The sequence below is a fragment of the Lottia gigantea genome, assembly GCF_000327385.1.
Source record: "Lottia gigantea unplaced genomic scaffold LOTGIsca_14, whole genome shotgun sequence".
Taxonomy (NCBI): domain Eukaryota; kingdom Metazoa; phylum Mollusca; class Gastropoda; family Lottiidae; genus Lottia; species Lottia gigantea.
In genome coordinates this window covers 963,088-978,540 of record NW_008707617.1, presented here as the reverse complement: position 1 = coordinate 978,540, position 15,453 = coordinate 963,088, and the positions used below count along the sequence as shown (strand labels likewise).

The 15,453-nt window shown below is 30.9% G+C and overlaps 1 protein-coding gene across 1 annotated transcript; it reads left to right on the top strand.

Moving 5' to 3' along the window:
* Positions 1–154: 154 nt before the first annotated feature.
* Positions 155–6,103, top strand: LOTGIDRAFT_186095 (hypothetical protein). The gene is made up of 8 exons (XM_009049647.1): positions 155–241; positions 731–826; positions 1,293–1,499; positions 1,839–1,997; positions 2,469–2,644; positions 2,931–3,102; positions 3,579–3,670; positions 4,162–6,103. The coding sequence occupies exons 2-8, from the start codon at positions 776–778 to the stop codon at positions 4,214–4,216; spliced, it is 912 nt and encodes a 303-aa protein (XP_009047895.1). The 5' UTR covers positions 155–241; positions 731–775; the 3' UTR covers positions 4,217–6,103.
* The last annotated feature ends 9,350 nt before the right edge of the window (positions 6,104–15,453 follow it).

Genomic DNA, 15,453 nt, shown 5'->3' with positions numbered 1-15,453 from the left:
GAAATATTTGCAATTTTTTTCCTCATTCATTGCCTCATATTATACTTGTAGTTCAAGCTTTACCATAATATAGAAAAATGTCTTTGGGGCAGTTCGGCATATTAGACTCGATGATGTCAGAAACATATGACCACTGACGTCACTATCAATTCATATTATTTCCGTGCATGAGATTGAGAGACATTATCACGGTTTTATTTCACAATATTTGATAAGTTCGTGGAAGAGAACAGTTATAACGGTTAGTATCGATAATAACTAAACATAATTATATTCAGGGACTAAGAATAATCAGGTAAACAGCAATGTTTTGAAGTAATATGGAGGAATAGTTATGGATTTTTTGCTTATGTTTACATTGACATTGTGAATTATAATATAGATAGAATGTAAGCCTACAGCACAAGAAAAGAAGTGCTGTGTGACACATTAGGCTATTGACTGATTGTAGAAGCCGAGTTTAGTTTTACTTTCTGACGATATGTTCTTCATTCAGTTAATTGAAAAAAGTAATGGATTTTTATGAACGTATATATCCTTAAAGATAGTTGAACTACTTAATTGTATCCTATATCTAATGCCATGGCTACTTTTCTATTATGGCAACATAGGTCTACATTAACATTTCCAATTTCTGACTAAACTGCAGGGGGGGAGGCAATTAGGGGGGACCCATCTTAGTTTGGTTGCTATAAAGCTGATTATATTCATGTGAATTTGTATGTTTCAGGTTGAACTTTTGTTAGTATTGTTATAAGATAAAGAGAAATTCAAAATGTCGATTTATCCCTCATTAGAAGATATGAAAGTTGATCAACTTCATCAAGTAAGTATTTATACAATATTTGAATTTCATCATATTAATGAGCTGAGATCACCTAGATCATTAGTATTCGTATTAGATGTCGGCTTGCAGTGGAAAATTACCATAAAAATTCATGACAGTGTGTGTACAAACATTTATAGGTTTGGGTTTTTACAAAATAGTTGACATTTAAATGATTTTAATGCTCACACATACAGTGGGAAACTTTTAGACTATTACCAGCCTCTCATGGATACTTTCGGTGGTTATCAGCTGGTAACGCAAATATCAGGCATGATATTTTGGGAATTTACGGCAACGTCAAAGGTGAAGGTGCAACCTCTTTGACTTTGAATCAACCACATCTGTACTGTTTACAGAACAGTTAGACAGCACCACTAATATCTTTGGTGTTAGACAATAATATTCTGGAACATAGTACTATGTAATCATTAATGGACACATTAAATGGAATATTTTATTTTAGGCTCAAATTCAGCATGAAAGATCAACAAATCAAATGCCACAGCTGGTGTATCCTCAGGCAACAGGGTCAGCTCCTCTTGCTCCAGTACAGGAAGTTCCAAGATCAGTTTCACCTTCTCTTTACCCATCATTAGGAGAATATATGGGGCTTCAACTTCCACCAGAAATGGTGCAAGAAATGCAAGTAGCAAATGTTACACCTATGCCAGTAAGTAAACAATTTGTCAAATGTCTTTGGCTTTTTGTACCTGGGAACATTACTTTGAATTTTGAATCCTTGTTTATGTATGAACCTGCAAGGAAAAAAGTTTCATTATTTGGCATTGTCTTATGTTTGTGGTCCATGTACTGTAGCATTTTAGCATTGTTGCTTTTTTTCTTCTGTTCATTAAGTTCCCTGACTTTGCTCATACAACTGAAGTCCTATATTTTGTAAAGTTAACCTTAACCTCCATTTGAATGAATCTTATAGCTGATGAGAAACACATGTCGGCAGCTTTAGATGAGCTTTTATCAATTTATTCATGGTTTTTCTTTGTTTTGTCAGGTGGCAGTGCCAACACAAGGCGGTAAGACTGTAGTTGCTCCTATAACTGGTAACAATAAAGGCCTAGCCAGAGCTGAAATTAAACATGGTATTCGACCAGTTATTCTATGTAAAGATGAGAATGGTAAATTGGGACTCCGAGTCAGACATGTTAATAATGTAAGTTTATTTGTTTTGTCTGTTTCCTTTTTATGGGTGGGGTAATTAAAGCTATTTTTAAATTGAAATCTAATGTTTATTGACTTATTCTATGGTATTTTTTTAGTTTTCATTTATGATTATAATTTTAATAGGTTTCTATCATGAGCTCATAGTTAAGCTTAAGCTTTATGTTATACACATGATATAAGGTTATATCATAAGAACATAATGATATATATCATAATAATGATCAAGCTTATAAAGTATATGATATGTGCTTTATGTTATTGTTTTCAATAATTCTTTAAAAAGAAATTCTGCCAAAAACCTAAACTGTAACAAAGCAAAGCTTATTCTTTGATGAATATGATATTTTTTGGGAGAAAAAAAGATGGGGTGTCATCTAAAATTTTCAGAAATTTATTTGAATAAATGATATGTTCCTTTTTAATGGCATCCATTTTAACGGTATCCATTTTGTATTTACAGGGTTTGTTTGTGGCTTTAGTCCAGAATAACAGTCCAGCTGCTCTAGCAGGATTAAGATTTGGTGATCAGATTTTACAGATTGACGGTAAGACAGTAGCTGGCTGGGATAATGATAAAGCTCATAAGGTGTTTAAAGCAGCTGATCCACGAAGAATTGAATTAGCTGTCCGAGACAGGTAGGTGTTCTTTTATAGAATTTTAAACTGTTACTAGTAAACTTCGAATGAAAATGAAGGCATGAATCTTGAAATGAAAATTTCCAGAGAAGCAAAGTGGAAAACATAAATCATGATAATGCCGTATTCCAAGCAGAGTTTCCTATCTTAACATTTCCTTTAGCCACATGAACTTTCATGACTTATCCTTATTCTTATGGAAAAAATGACCATTGTTATAATAGGACATGGCTTGGTTATATATTATATGAGCAGGTAAAATAATAGTTTGTTTTGTTTTTTACAGACCATTTGAAAGAACTATAACTCTACAGAAAGACAGTGTGGGATATATTGGATTTGTTTTTAATAATGGTCGTATTAAATCATTAGTCAAAGATTCCTCTGCAGCCAGGAATGGTGTGTTAACAGATCATCAACTTATTGAAGTCAATGGTCAAAATGTAGTTGGTTTAAAGGTAAGCAATTTCATTTCATGCACAGCTCCCTATCAAAGCAATGCCTTTGATATAGGTTCATGTTGTAGGGAACTGTACATTTACCTGCGGGTGCTAATCAAATGTGAGTTTGAAGCTATAGTTAAGTAAAGTTTGGTTCCAAATAGAACTGATTTTAGAAAAAACATTAATGTAGATTCAGTCAATGTTTGTTGAAAACGAAATTTTGAACACAATTTATTTGTCAAAAAGAATTTCATAGGAATAAAACGTTAATTTGGATTTGACATTTTCTTAAAGGGAATGATGTGATAAGCACAAATACCATTGTTAACCATGGAACCATTTCTGATCCATGTCAGAAAGATTTATTGGTGTTTCAAATTATCAATTTATTAATTATAAATAATATGATCACACTCACTCCTAGTCTTAGCCCAGGAGAAAATAGAAGTTGTTGAATAATGAATAATATTGATTATTTTGTATATGAACAGGACACTGAAATTGGTGAAATAATAGATGCTGGAGGTAGAACTGTCACAATTACTATCATGCCTTGTTTTGTATATGATCACATTAAAAAGTGGTAAGTTTTCAGTTCTTATTTTAATTAGTGTTAAAGATGGGTTCCCTTTTTTTTTTATTTATGAAAATGAAACTGCTAATACTTATATGAATAGAAAGTAGACAGTACATACATGGACATTTATGATTTGTTGAAACTCTTAGTATAATAAGAACATAATGATATGATTAAGAATACATGATAATTTATTAGAAACACTTGTTAATCAAATAATTTGCTTAATTTGACGTTAAAAAATAGGGAAACCCATCTTTAAGGTGAAATGAGAATTTAACTCTTCAGAAAGAGTGAGCTCTGCTCCAACTTGTTTTATTGAATGTCGGGTTGATTCCATGAATCCCAAATATACCTCAAGCACAGCTGAGCTGACGCGGGATTTTATGTCTGAAGCAGGTTTGAAAGTCAATATATAGGAAATGGCCCATATTAGTGTCTCACATCAAGTAAAATTGTAGGATTAACATATATATTTCTTATGTTTGTTTTTACAGCATGGGAAACAGTTTGATCAAGAAATTAATGGATCACTCAATACCCGATTTGTAAAGATTCAGTTTATCTTTGAACCAAACTACACATTTCAATCTAGGATGATATCTTCATAGTTCTATGTACATGCACTTTTCATCTAATATTTATATTAATGACAGTGCTATGCTTTACATATATTGCATGTGAACTATATTTGAAATATAAAAAACTATACAAACATCATTCATCTTGCACTGTTGTGTTGCCAGTCAAATCTTGAAGATGTCCATATGCAATGCTATTTTATGTCATTCAAAACAAGCTATACTTATGATGTAGTCAAATTTTGCGCCAAAGTTCACCCAATACAATGTTTGATTATGTGTTATATTGCGTAGTGACAGTCATAAGGAATTTGTTTCAAAAATATAAAACATTATTTTATTTGGTTAGTTTGTTTGTAATTTTAATCAGATATTAATTTTGATTTTCATGTGTTATTTTGTAATCTAAAAATTTTGTCAAAAAGATCTTGAAATTGGTTATTAAATTTTTGTTATTGATATTTAGATGTGTCTTTTGTATTTGAATTGAATTTTTAGAATTTTTTAGCAAAATTTTGTGTTGTCTCAAATGACATATATTACTTTGAAAAAAATTCTACTTTTTGAAAAAAAGACAAAATCAAAAGATGATTTAATAGCAGAAAATGTCTCATTTTATAATAGCCATTTTGTTTTTTTGTGTTCTTACTATTTCTATAATGAAGTCCAGCAGCAAAATATGAGATATTTTACCCACCTTTGTCATAATGTAATGTATAAAATTGTGATATATATGTAAATAGTGATATTATTAATTATTGTGATAACAGCTTTGTCAATTGCAATTTTCCTATTCTAGTTTTTCTGTATAGAAACCAGAAACATTTCATCCTGTAGCCTGTTTACATGAAGCATTTTTGATTGTATAGAAATTAACCTTTTAGTCATAGATTCATTTCAATCTGCAAATGATATGAAAATTTGCATTAACTAATCAAATCAATAGACTATGCCATATGATGTCAAAATTGCTCCTCGCATGCATTTACATCAAAATTCAATATCTTATCGAAATTGTATTATAACTTATATCATATTGCCCATGTGGATAATTCCCATTGTGTAAACAGAATAGGAGGACAATGGTATTTAAGGCAAGCATGTTTCTGGTGGTTATTTTTCAAATTATTGCTAAAATGATGGCTTGTATATGTACATAAATACATTTTTTATTGCTTTTAGTTTTTGTTATGATCATAAATAATGTGATTAGACCACAGCTTTAGTCTAAACCTTATTGTTATTTTCTATTCTAAATTTTCTTCACAGTAGCTTCATTTTTTGAACCTTGTTCACAGCAATTTTATATTCTGAACCTTGTTCACAGTTATTGTCTATTCTGAACCTTATTCTCAGTAGCTTCCTTTTCTACATCTTTTTCACAGTAGCCTCAATTCTGAAACTTATTCAGTTATTTTCTTTTCTGATCCTTGTTCACAACAATTTTCTATTCTGAACTTTATTCACAGTAGATTCAATTCTGAACCTTATTTACAGTAACAGTTAAGAAATATTTTCTGCAGATTTAGATCCAAAATTTAGTCTTAGGAATAATAATAAAATATGAAATTAATATCATAAATCGTATCATCATTGGGAATCACATAATTATTTTAGACTCAGTTGCTTTAGTTTATGTATTCACTTTATATAGATATTAAATAGACCTGTTTAATTTTTTATTATAGCACAATTTTTGCATACATCATATTGTTATATTTTAAGTTGTTATATATTGTGAATAATACTATTCAAATACAAACATGTTGTTTATTTCTTATCAACCAATAATTTGTGAGTTCGATTAAAACTTAATTGCAATGAAATCATTAAAGGGAATATATAATGTGTATCTGGGACACTGATATCATCAATTTGTGCCATACCAATTTTCAGTTTGTGGTTCTTGCTATTCTATTTAGAGTAAGCGTTTTATGACATCACTATTGCAAAAGCTTCTATTGATATAACCAGATTTATAAAGTTGAAAGCAAAATATGGGTTGCCTTCAATTAATTTCAGCAAAATGAGCACAGGTCTAATTGTCGACGAGCCAAAAATCATCAACAAATATCAAACTGGATTTATGTTCAAAATCCTGTCGGTAAAGCAACAATTTTGTGGCAGCAAAGGCACACAGTAGATTCTAATCAAAAACTGTGTCCATGACAAAAAATGTGCCCCCCTAAGACAACACAAAATGTCTGACTCATCTGAAGTCCACTTTGTATAGAAGAACTCATAACCCAGGGATAGAATGGTATTAAAAGTGACCAATGCAGTAGTTGAATGTTGGTATTGGGGAGTATAGGGTAATAATCTACTATCCCAATCAATGTACTTCTTCTTTAAATAGGAACCATAATAAAAAAATAAAACTAAAGAACTTGACTAGATATATTCTAAATCTGAAACAGAAACGATGTACATAAAATGGCAACTATGTTGATGTACAATATATTGATGTCCATGTTCACTGTTTAAACTTAAAGGGATTGTAAAGAGGTTTTCTAAATTTCTTATGTGTATCAGGGACTCTGATAGCATCACCATTCCATTTCAATCAGACATATGTGGTTCCTACAATTCCACTAAAACTAAATGTTTGATGACGTCACTAATTGCGATGTGAGTGAGAAAGTGAGAAAGCATATTTCTCGATTGATGACATCATAAAACACATAGTTTCAGTGGAATTGCAGGAACCATAGACGTCTGATTGACAATAGAATGGTACCAGTTGATGTTATCAGTTTCCCCAATACACATAAAAATTATATAAAACCTCTTTACAATCCCTTTCAACATGCCACCATTAACTGTCTTTAGGCTAGAACTGTCGTTCAGCTAAGATTTCAACACATCTGAGAACGATTCTAAACATAAACAAGAGCCGTCTATTTTATACAATGTAGTCAGTTGCCTTGACTGTTAATTCACACAAGAGCAATCAGAGTAAAATTTGATTTAGCAAAAAGAGTGTGAAACAAAAAGCATAGCAAAAGTCAAGGCACTTTCAAATAAACAATCCATTAAAAAATATTCTCAGAAAATAATAAACCAGTAAATGAAAAATATATGGTATGTATAAAAAGCTATTCAGCACAACCTATAAAGCTATTAAATATATAATAAAAATTAGCAAATTGTCATCGTCAAACAGTCAATTGTAACATATATTATATTTCCATTTTCAGCAAATTGTTGATATATCATACTTGAATAACTTAGCATCAAAGCCAAATAGAATCTAAGAGGAAAGTAGGTGGAGCTTAGGTATGCTACAACCAGTTCATTTAGATGAAAAATCATTATATGCTTCTATTATAGTTTTTAATCATACATTTCAAACTTGTTATTTTCAGAGATATCCCTGAAAACACTGCGAAGAATGTTTATTTTTTCCACTTTTTAAACGTAAATTAATTCAAACAGCTTATATTATTGTTGTTTTTATAAATCACGTTATATTTTTTGACCCGTTTTTAAAATAGCTATCCCTTATCTAATTCTATTATTACAATTTACAACATTTTATATAAATACTAAAACTAATAAACACTAAAAATCAAAATATATGCCACTACATCTTCTGCTAAAATAAATTCTAAACTAAAGTATAGTAATAAATACAGTTGAAGATGAGTCTAATCTAAAAACTTGTAATAAAATCAAAATAAATACTGTAAGTAGAGGAGTTCTTAATAAAATAGTTAACAATTACTAATCTAACAACAATTACTGATAAACAAAATAGAACAAATCAATACTATTTAAAGTATTTATCAAAGAATTTCAGCAATTACCAATCTGTCAACAGCAATTACTATGTTAATACTATAATAAGCTGTTTACAATTACTAATATATCTATGGTAATAGTTATTATTCTGCTTACAATTACATCATCTTGTCATCAAACACCTGTGTTAACAATTACTAATGTGTTAACATTACTTAATAACTTATCAACAATCACACATTGCACTCTGTAAAAAAGTTAAAATTTAGATCTATCATACACAGACACCAAAAGCAATAGCAAGCTAAAGGTAAAAGTTGAGATTCAGAATCAACCAAAAATTCAAGGTTCATAGGTAGCCTATTAAGTCGTGCAGAGCAAAGATTTACTACACATATATCACTGCACACTGATCTTTTTAGATTTGTGAGTTCTTCACATTCAGAATTCATGGAATTAATAAAACAGGTTGGAACAAATTGAAGTTAAGAACATGTTCCATGTGTGTCAAAAAATAGTAGGTGCAGACAGTATTCCAAATGGCAGAGAACAGAATAGAAGGGAGAATTCTGAATGTGACATAATCTGGTTCTGTAACGTTCGATTCAGCCAGAATTGGAACAAACAGAATCTGTTCAGAACTCACCAATCAAGCACCACCTACGTAGTCACAATGAGTTCGGAGTTCAGGAAATCAAAGTTCAAAGGTTACATGATATAAGATAGAGGTCAGTCAGGTTTGAAGACTATTGGTGTCTATAATACAATTTATTCTATGTACAATTCATTATGCTAATTACATTGGAATTTCTAGTGGAATCTTATAACAATATGAGATCATAAATACTTAAATATGTTATATACATAGTTATAAGTGTCATTTATGTTAAAAGAGCATTGTCTGCAATACATATTTCCTAATTCAATTTCTATTCAATTATCAAACCTTTTTCAAACTCAAATACAAGAATCTCAATTCTACACTTTGCTCTTAAAGATAAATTTGTTCTGAAGATAATAGTCAATTTTTCAGAATATTTCCAAAGAAACAAAAGCTTGTCAAAATTGTTGGCAAGCTGCTTTTAATAATTTTGCCATCTATTTATATTTGCAATTACAAGGGTAAATCGCTGTAAAAACATATAAAAAGCTACCACCCTCATGAAAAAATGACTAGAATATCAAATCTTGATTTAAAGGGATATGGCCTCTCCAGTCAAAACACCATAATTATATAGCATTTAAAAGAATTAAAATCTGGAATTCCATAAAAGTGCCTTCAAGGCCGATTCTCCCAAATGACACCTATATTATATCATTCAATACTTAGTTTATTGTACTTTACTTAATTTCAGAATTTAACTTTTAAAGGTGATACAGGTAACTGGAATTTAATTCAGCTAAAGTCAGCTATATCCCTTTAAACAACATTCACAGAACATTTAAAACACAAAGCCTTCAATATGAAATTTAAAAAGAAACAATCCAAATTTGAAATTTAGTATAAAAATCTACTCCTAAAACACCCTGATAGCAAACTTCAACAAAAATCAAAATTCATAAATGCATAAACCACTTTCCCTGTTATTAAACTTTTATGAGTAGTTATAACCCATGATGCAATGGTGTCCAAACAGCACAGTGATGAAATTCTCAACGTAAATTACAGTAGAACATAATGTCTAATTTCAATTTTGAGTAGTGATACGGATAGTTCAAATAGATCTTCATCAATTTGTAATATGAAAATATATTTAGACAGGTCTATTTCTTTAAAATTTCTTGTTCGCAAATGCAGAAATTTGGTTTCGAAGAGAGTTCACGCTGCTCAAAATTCCCAAAAGTGATCAATGCCTCCATGAAATAATGATTTTTAGTTGTTTATTAAAAGCAGTAAAACTTTAAAAACAGATCTAACACACTCTAAGATTCTGCTGGTTGGCCGTCTGTGTAATTCTCTATAAACTTAGCTATCCCATCATACCCTGCTTCTCTAGCTAAGTCTGCAGGCGTCTGCCCTTCCTGGAATAACAAGATCAGGTCATTCTAGAATGAAAATCTTTTTAAATCCTAAAAACATAGCTATTTTACGTTAGGGTCAAAAAATAGAACCAATGAAAAGATATTTAAGTAGATTTAAGAAAAAGGTCAGTCCATCTCGAGGCTCTGAAAAGGGAACATGAAATAGAGGAAAATTTAGCCCTTAAAAGTGATCTTCAAAGCGATATATAGAGGTGAAGTAATTCATGCAGAAAAAGTGCTCCCACAGACTTGTTTGCTAAAGTTACAATAATGACCTTAAATTTCCTGTGGATGTGGTTTCAACACATTTTGAAGTACCAGTACACATCGAATATTTTGAATTTTTACATAACTTAGGTATAGGAGGTTCTGTCAGGTGATTTGTGATGGACCCCTTATGATGAATTCTGGGATATCCACTTATCACTGAACTACACCATAATTTTAAACCATATTGTTGATAAGTTTGAATAAACTTGTATTATTCTGTTGAATTTGATTTAGAACGAATAGGAAAGAAGTAACCCAAAGAATATCAATGAAACAAAATATTTTTTTCAGATTACACCTACCTTGTTCTTGATATTAGGATCTACACCTTGATCTAATAAATAATTCACTACTTTAAGATGACCAAATAGAGCTGCAGCATGAAGACCAGTTTCACCATTCTAAAACGTAAAAATAAAGATATTCAAATTCAAATATGTGTTGAATTACTTTTGCCATTTTCTGCAGAGCTGCAGAACTGTCCAAATGATCAAAGAAAACTAGATTTGGGTTGCCACAAAGACTCACCCTATTGAGAGGGGAAAAAGAAATGAAATGAATGGAGTTTTACATCCTGTTCTGCACCATGTGGGCTAATGAAGACGTACAATGAGGGAAATTTGGCCAGGATAGTGGCCTTAGCCAGCTCTTTTTCGATTCCAATCTGTCGAGGGATCTTTAACGTGCACAGTCTATTTCCCATCCCAACGACCTGACGCTTTTTCATGTCAGGCCCTCTTACATGCATCACTGACAGGGTTGAAAAATTTTTCGACCTATGCCGGGATTGAACCCTGGACCGTCAGGTCAGCAAGCATCTTACTCACTGAGCCACCATGACTCCTCCTGGTGAGGGGGAGATCTGAGCTTTAATGAATAAATATGTATCAGTTATTACCGGTAAAACGTCTAAATTAGCTTTATATTTGACTAATTCCTTCACTACTTCCAGATGTCCTTTATGACAAGATTTAAATAGTGGGGTAGCTCCATCCTACAAAATATCAAAACAAGTTATATCATTGAATCATATTGAATCATGTCTCAAAGTCAGAACCAAAAGTTTTCTACAAATTATTTCTCTAAGGCAATGAGCCCCAATAATTATTCTATAATAAGGCTTCAACCATAAACATGTTGTTTTTATTCCTAACAGAATTTATTGTTATGAAATGATTGGTCTCACCTCTCTTTTGGCATCCACTTCTGCACCTGCCTCTAATAATGCTCGAACTACGGTAGAATGTCCCATTTGAGATGCTATCCATAGAGGTCCAGCCTCATCCTACAAAAAAATTATATTGTTACATATTTTGAAGTGAAAAACTCAAAATAGTTGCCTTTATCATTTTCCACATGCAGTTATTACCTGTCTTTGTTAAAATCAAAGATGACCTGAAAGTAACAACATGCTTTCTCTCAATGCTTGATTGCAGGAGAACTATATGTCAGATTTTGATTTGAAAAGTGATCTGCATAGCTTGAATTGAGATCTATCAATTGTTTGTTACAGGAAGTATTTAGATGACTAGATTCTATTTCATACTTTGGAATCTTTGCTTTAAAGCATTTCTGAGAAACCGAATTTTTTTAATTTGAATATTACTGACATTTAATTCATCTAGGATGGCTACTTTAGTGTCAGATCATGAATATAAATAATATGATTACAATTACCTTTCTTCTAATATTGGGATCTGCATCTTTCGATAATAAATATTTGAGTAGTTCAACATGGCCATTTTGGGCAGTTATAAATAAAGAAGTAGCTCCATCTACCATTTGAGAATGTATGTCTGCTCCCAATCTCAGTAATTCTTCTACAACTTCCATGTGATTACACTGGCAGGCAACAAATAAAGGTGTACCACCATCCTACATATAACAAAATTTAGGACAAATGAAACTAAGATTAAATGTATATGAATACCACAGCATTAATTTTGTCCAATGTTTTCAAAATGCATGTTTTGTTTAATGTTTGTTTCTTGAATGACTCCACTTTCCATCCACAATCTTAAGGACTTCTATTTCATCACATGTTCCAGGTCATTTCAATAATCAACCAATCAAATTTGTGAGGAAATTATCTCACTTCATAATGCACAGATGATATTTGTAGTAAATTAAAAAAAACTTTTGAAGTAAAAAAAAAATATATATATTTCCTTACAAAACTACTGAGGTCAACATCTGCTCCATAATCCAATAAGATTTGTACAATTTCTAAAAATCCTCCCTGAGATGCAAAAAATAAGGCACAGGTACCAGTCTGAAATAAACACGATAAATATTTAGATGTGAGTCAAGCTCAGTTCCCATTTTTTATGATTAAGTGGATATTAAAATTTTAGCAAAATTAATTGAAGTATGGTACATGAAATGAAATGGAGATTAACATTTTGTATCTCATTGTCATTCAAACGAAGCAAAAGTAAGGAAAGTATTGAGAAGCAGAAAAAAGCAGTAAAATCCGACAATCAGTCTGTTTTATCACCAAAAATCTAAATGTATGTATTATTGATAATTCAACATCTTGATAAAGACAATACACTGTAAGTGATTGATTAAAAATTGCCTTTGTTGATGAGAACGAAAAGGGACTTAAGATATGAAAAGATATCTGATCAGGATTACTATCAAAAATAACTGTCACGACAGATATCAAAATCAAGAACTTTGTGTACTACTCCACTCTGACATATTTTTACAGGCCCATTGGCTGTCGGATTAAACACAGTACACTTAACATGTATGTACAAACATAGAATCTTGTGTATGTGGACAAGAACAAGTCTCATCACTTGGTGAAATGACAGGCAAAATGACATAAATCTTGACAATAGATTGATGATAGAAATATATGAGGATAGTAATGTTATAATCTCTCCCGTATTGTTCATCAATATATGAAAAATAACGTTAATCCTTGCAAATTTGATCTTTAGATTCTAAGAATCTGATCTAAGAATTATAATTACCAAACGTCTGGAAGTAGCGTCTGCTCCTTGACGTAATAATTCACGAACACATTCTATATGATTGTTGGCAGCAGCAAGGATTAAAGGTGTAGTTCCCTCCTAAAAAAACAACAAAATTTCAACATAAGATAACTAATAGTAAATTCATAAAAAAGGTGAAGTTCCCTCCTAAAAAAACAACAAAATTTCAACATAACTAATAGTAAATTCAGAAAAAAGGTGAAGTTCCCTCCTATAAAATAATTTGCATTTCAGATCACACAAAACAGCTATGAACATGATGAATAAGACTAGGCAAAACTGGTACTGACAAATTTTCATTCAAGCAATATTCAAAAAAGTTATTGCATTATTTGCATTGGTCACTATTTATCAAAATCTTGTAATTTTGTACTTTCAATTTATAAATAAAAGTTTGCATTTTCAGAAAATTATGTTGAAAAAAAGTTTTCTGAAGAGTACAAGACAAAAATGAAGGGAATTGTAAAGAGGTTTTCTAAAAATTGTGTGTATCGGGGACACTTAAAGCATTGATTTGTAACATTCCAATTTTCAATCAGATGTCTATTGATCTCGCAATTCCACTAAAAATGGGCGCTTAATAACATCACCATCACATAGGTCCATAAATATCAATAGCAGGTTTTTAAATAATGATGTCATAAAACGCTTAGTTTTGGTGGAATCACAATACAATATGTATTTTAACACTAACAATAGAGTCTAATTTCAGTATACTGTGAAATCTCTAATTTACTTAGCCCTGAGAATAATTTATCATAATGTTAGATATTTGTTGTCAATTCATTCAGGAGTGTGGATTAGAGAATTTGTGCCAGTTAGGTTTGCAAAAGAAATGTAAATTGCACAGCTAGCTGATGAATATGTGTGTGTCTGTAATTTTCATGTTAAAGATTTGATAGGTAAGTTGTCAACAGCTGTGTTTTCTATATTTCATTACCTTGTGTAAGTTATTGATTGTCAATTGTATAACAAATATCTGATATAAAGGAAATGACAAGTTCTAGATAACCCCTTAAAGTGACAGATTCACCATCTGTTTTGACCAAGTATACTTTAGTCTCAGAAACAGCAATTTTTCAGCTAAGCTAGTATGTTGTAGTGTTCACAGCTCACATTCATTTTTGTGATCTGTTTTGTTTTATATGAACATCCATGAAGCTAATGGCTTGCAAAATTCTAATGTTCCTTTATGACAAATGAGGTCATTATATTGGTTATAAATATCCATATGGTGCTCTATCAATTATTAAAGCAAATATTCAGATGACCAATTTGAAAGTGGATTTGGGTCTTGAAAATATGTAAATAGTCTTTAGAACTACTAGAACTGCACGAAAATCACATAATCCCTTCAGATATACTTCAAATATGGCAGAGTATTGTGAAAAGACGGGTTGTCAAGAAGGCTCAAATTTGGACAGTGAGCTGTGAAGACTATTACTGATTAGTTTAGCTAAAATTCCTGTTACTGAGATTAATGTATGATTGATCAAATGACTGGACTATATACTAGTATATACTTAATATCCATACACAAATATATTAATGATAGATATTCTAATAGTCACTTGAACCAATATGGCTTAGCCCTACTTCAATTCAGTTGTCAAGCACAATGTCTAATTCTAATCCATCTGATCATTCTACAATGGTTAATAAACTTTTAAGAAGATTATTAATAAAATATGTGATGGTTGTTAAACATAAAAGAAAGAATTATCAAAATAAATTCCACATGTTAACCATGATTACTGTTATATAACACCATATAGACACACAGATCTTCAACTTGATTATAAATTTATCATGAACTGAAGTAATTAAGCTCTAACCTAGAGGTTTTAGTTGATTATTTTTTTCTTTAAGGAACAGATGTACCATTTTTTTTCACCAATCATACTTTATTCTCAGAAACGAGAATTTTGTAGCTTAGCCAATCAGTAATAGTTCACTGTCAAAATTTGAGCCTTCAAATCCATGTGTGTCAAGAATTATCCGTGATTGAATGTTAAAATGATGACTCGATGTTATATATAAAAAAGACATCTATAGAAATATTTAGTAAAATTCCTAGTTTGAAGTATTTTTAAAGGAGTTATGTGATTTTTCTAGTACGGTATTTCTGAAGACTTTTTACATTCATTCATAATATATTGGTCTGTATTCATAA

Coding starts and splice junctions, on each gene's coding strand:
- LOTGIDRAFT_186095 (XM_009049647.1), top strand. CDS start 776: ATGTCGATTTATCCCTCATTAGAAGATATGAAAGTTGATCAACTTCAT. Junction 2,645..2,930: donor GAATTAGCTGTCCGAGACAG/GTAGGTGTTCTT, acceptor TGTTTTTTACAG/ACCATTTGAAAGAACTATAA. Junction 3,671..4,161: donor TATGATCACATTAAAAAGTG/GTAAGTTTTCAG, acceptor TTGTTTTTACAG/CATGGGAAACAGTTTGATCA.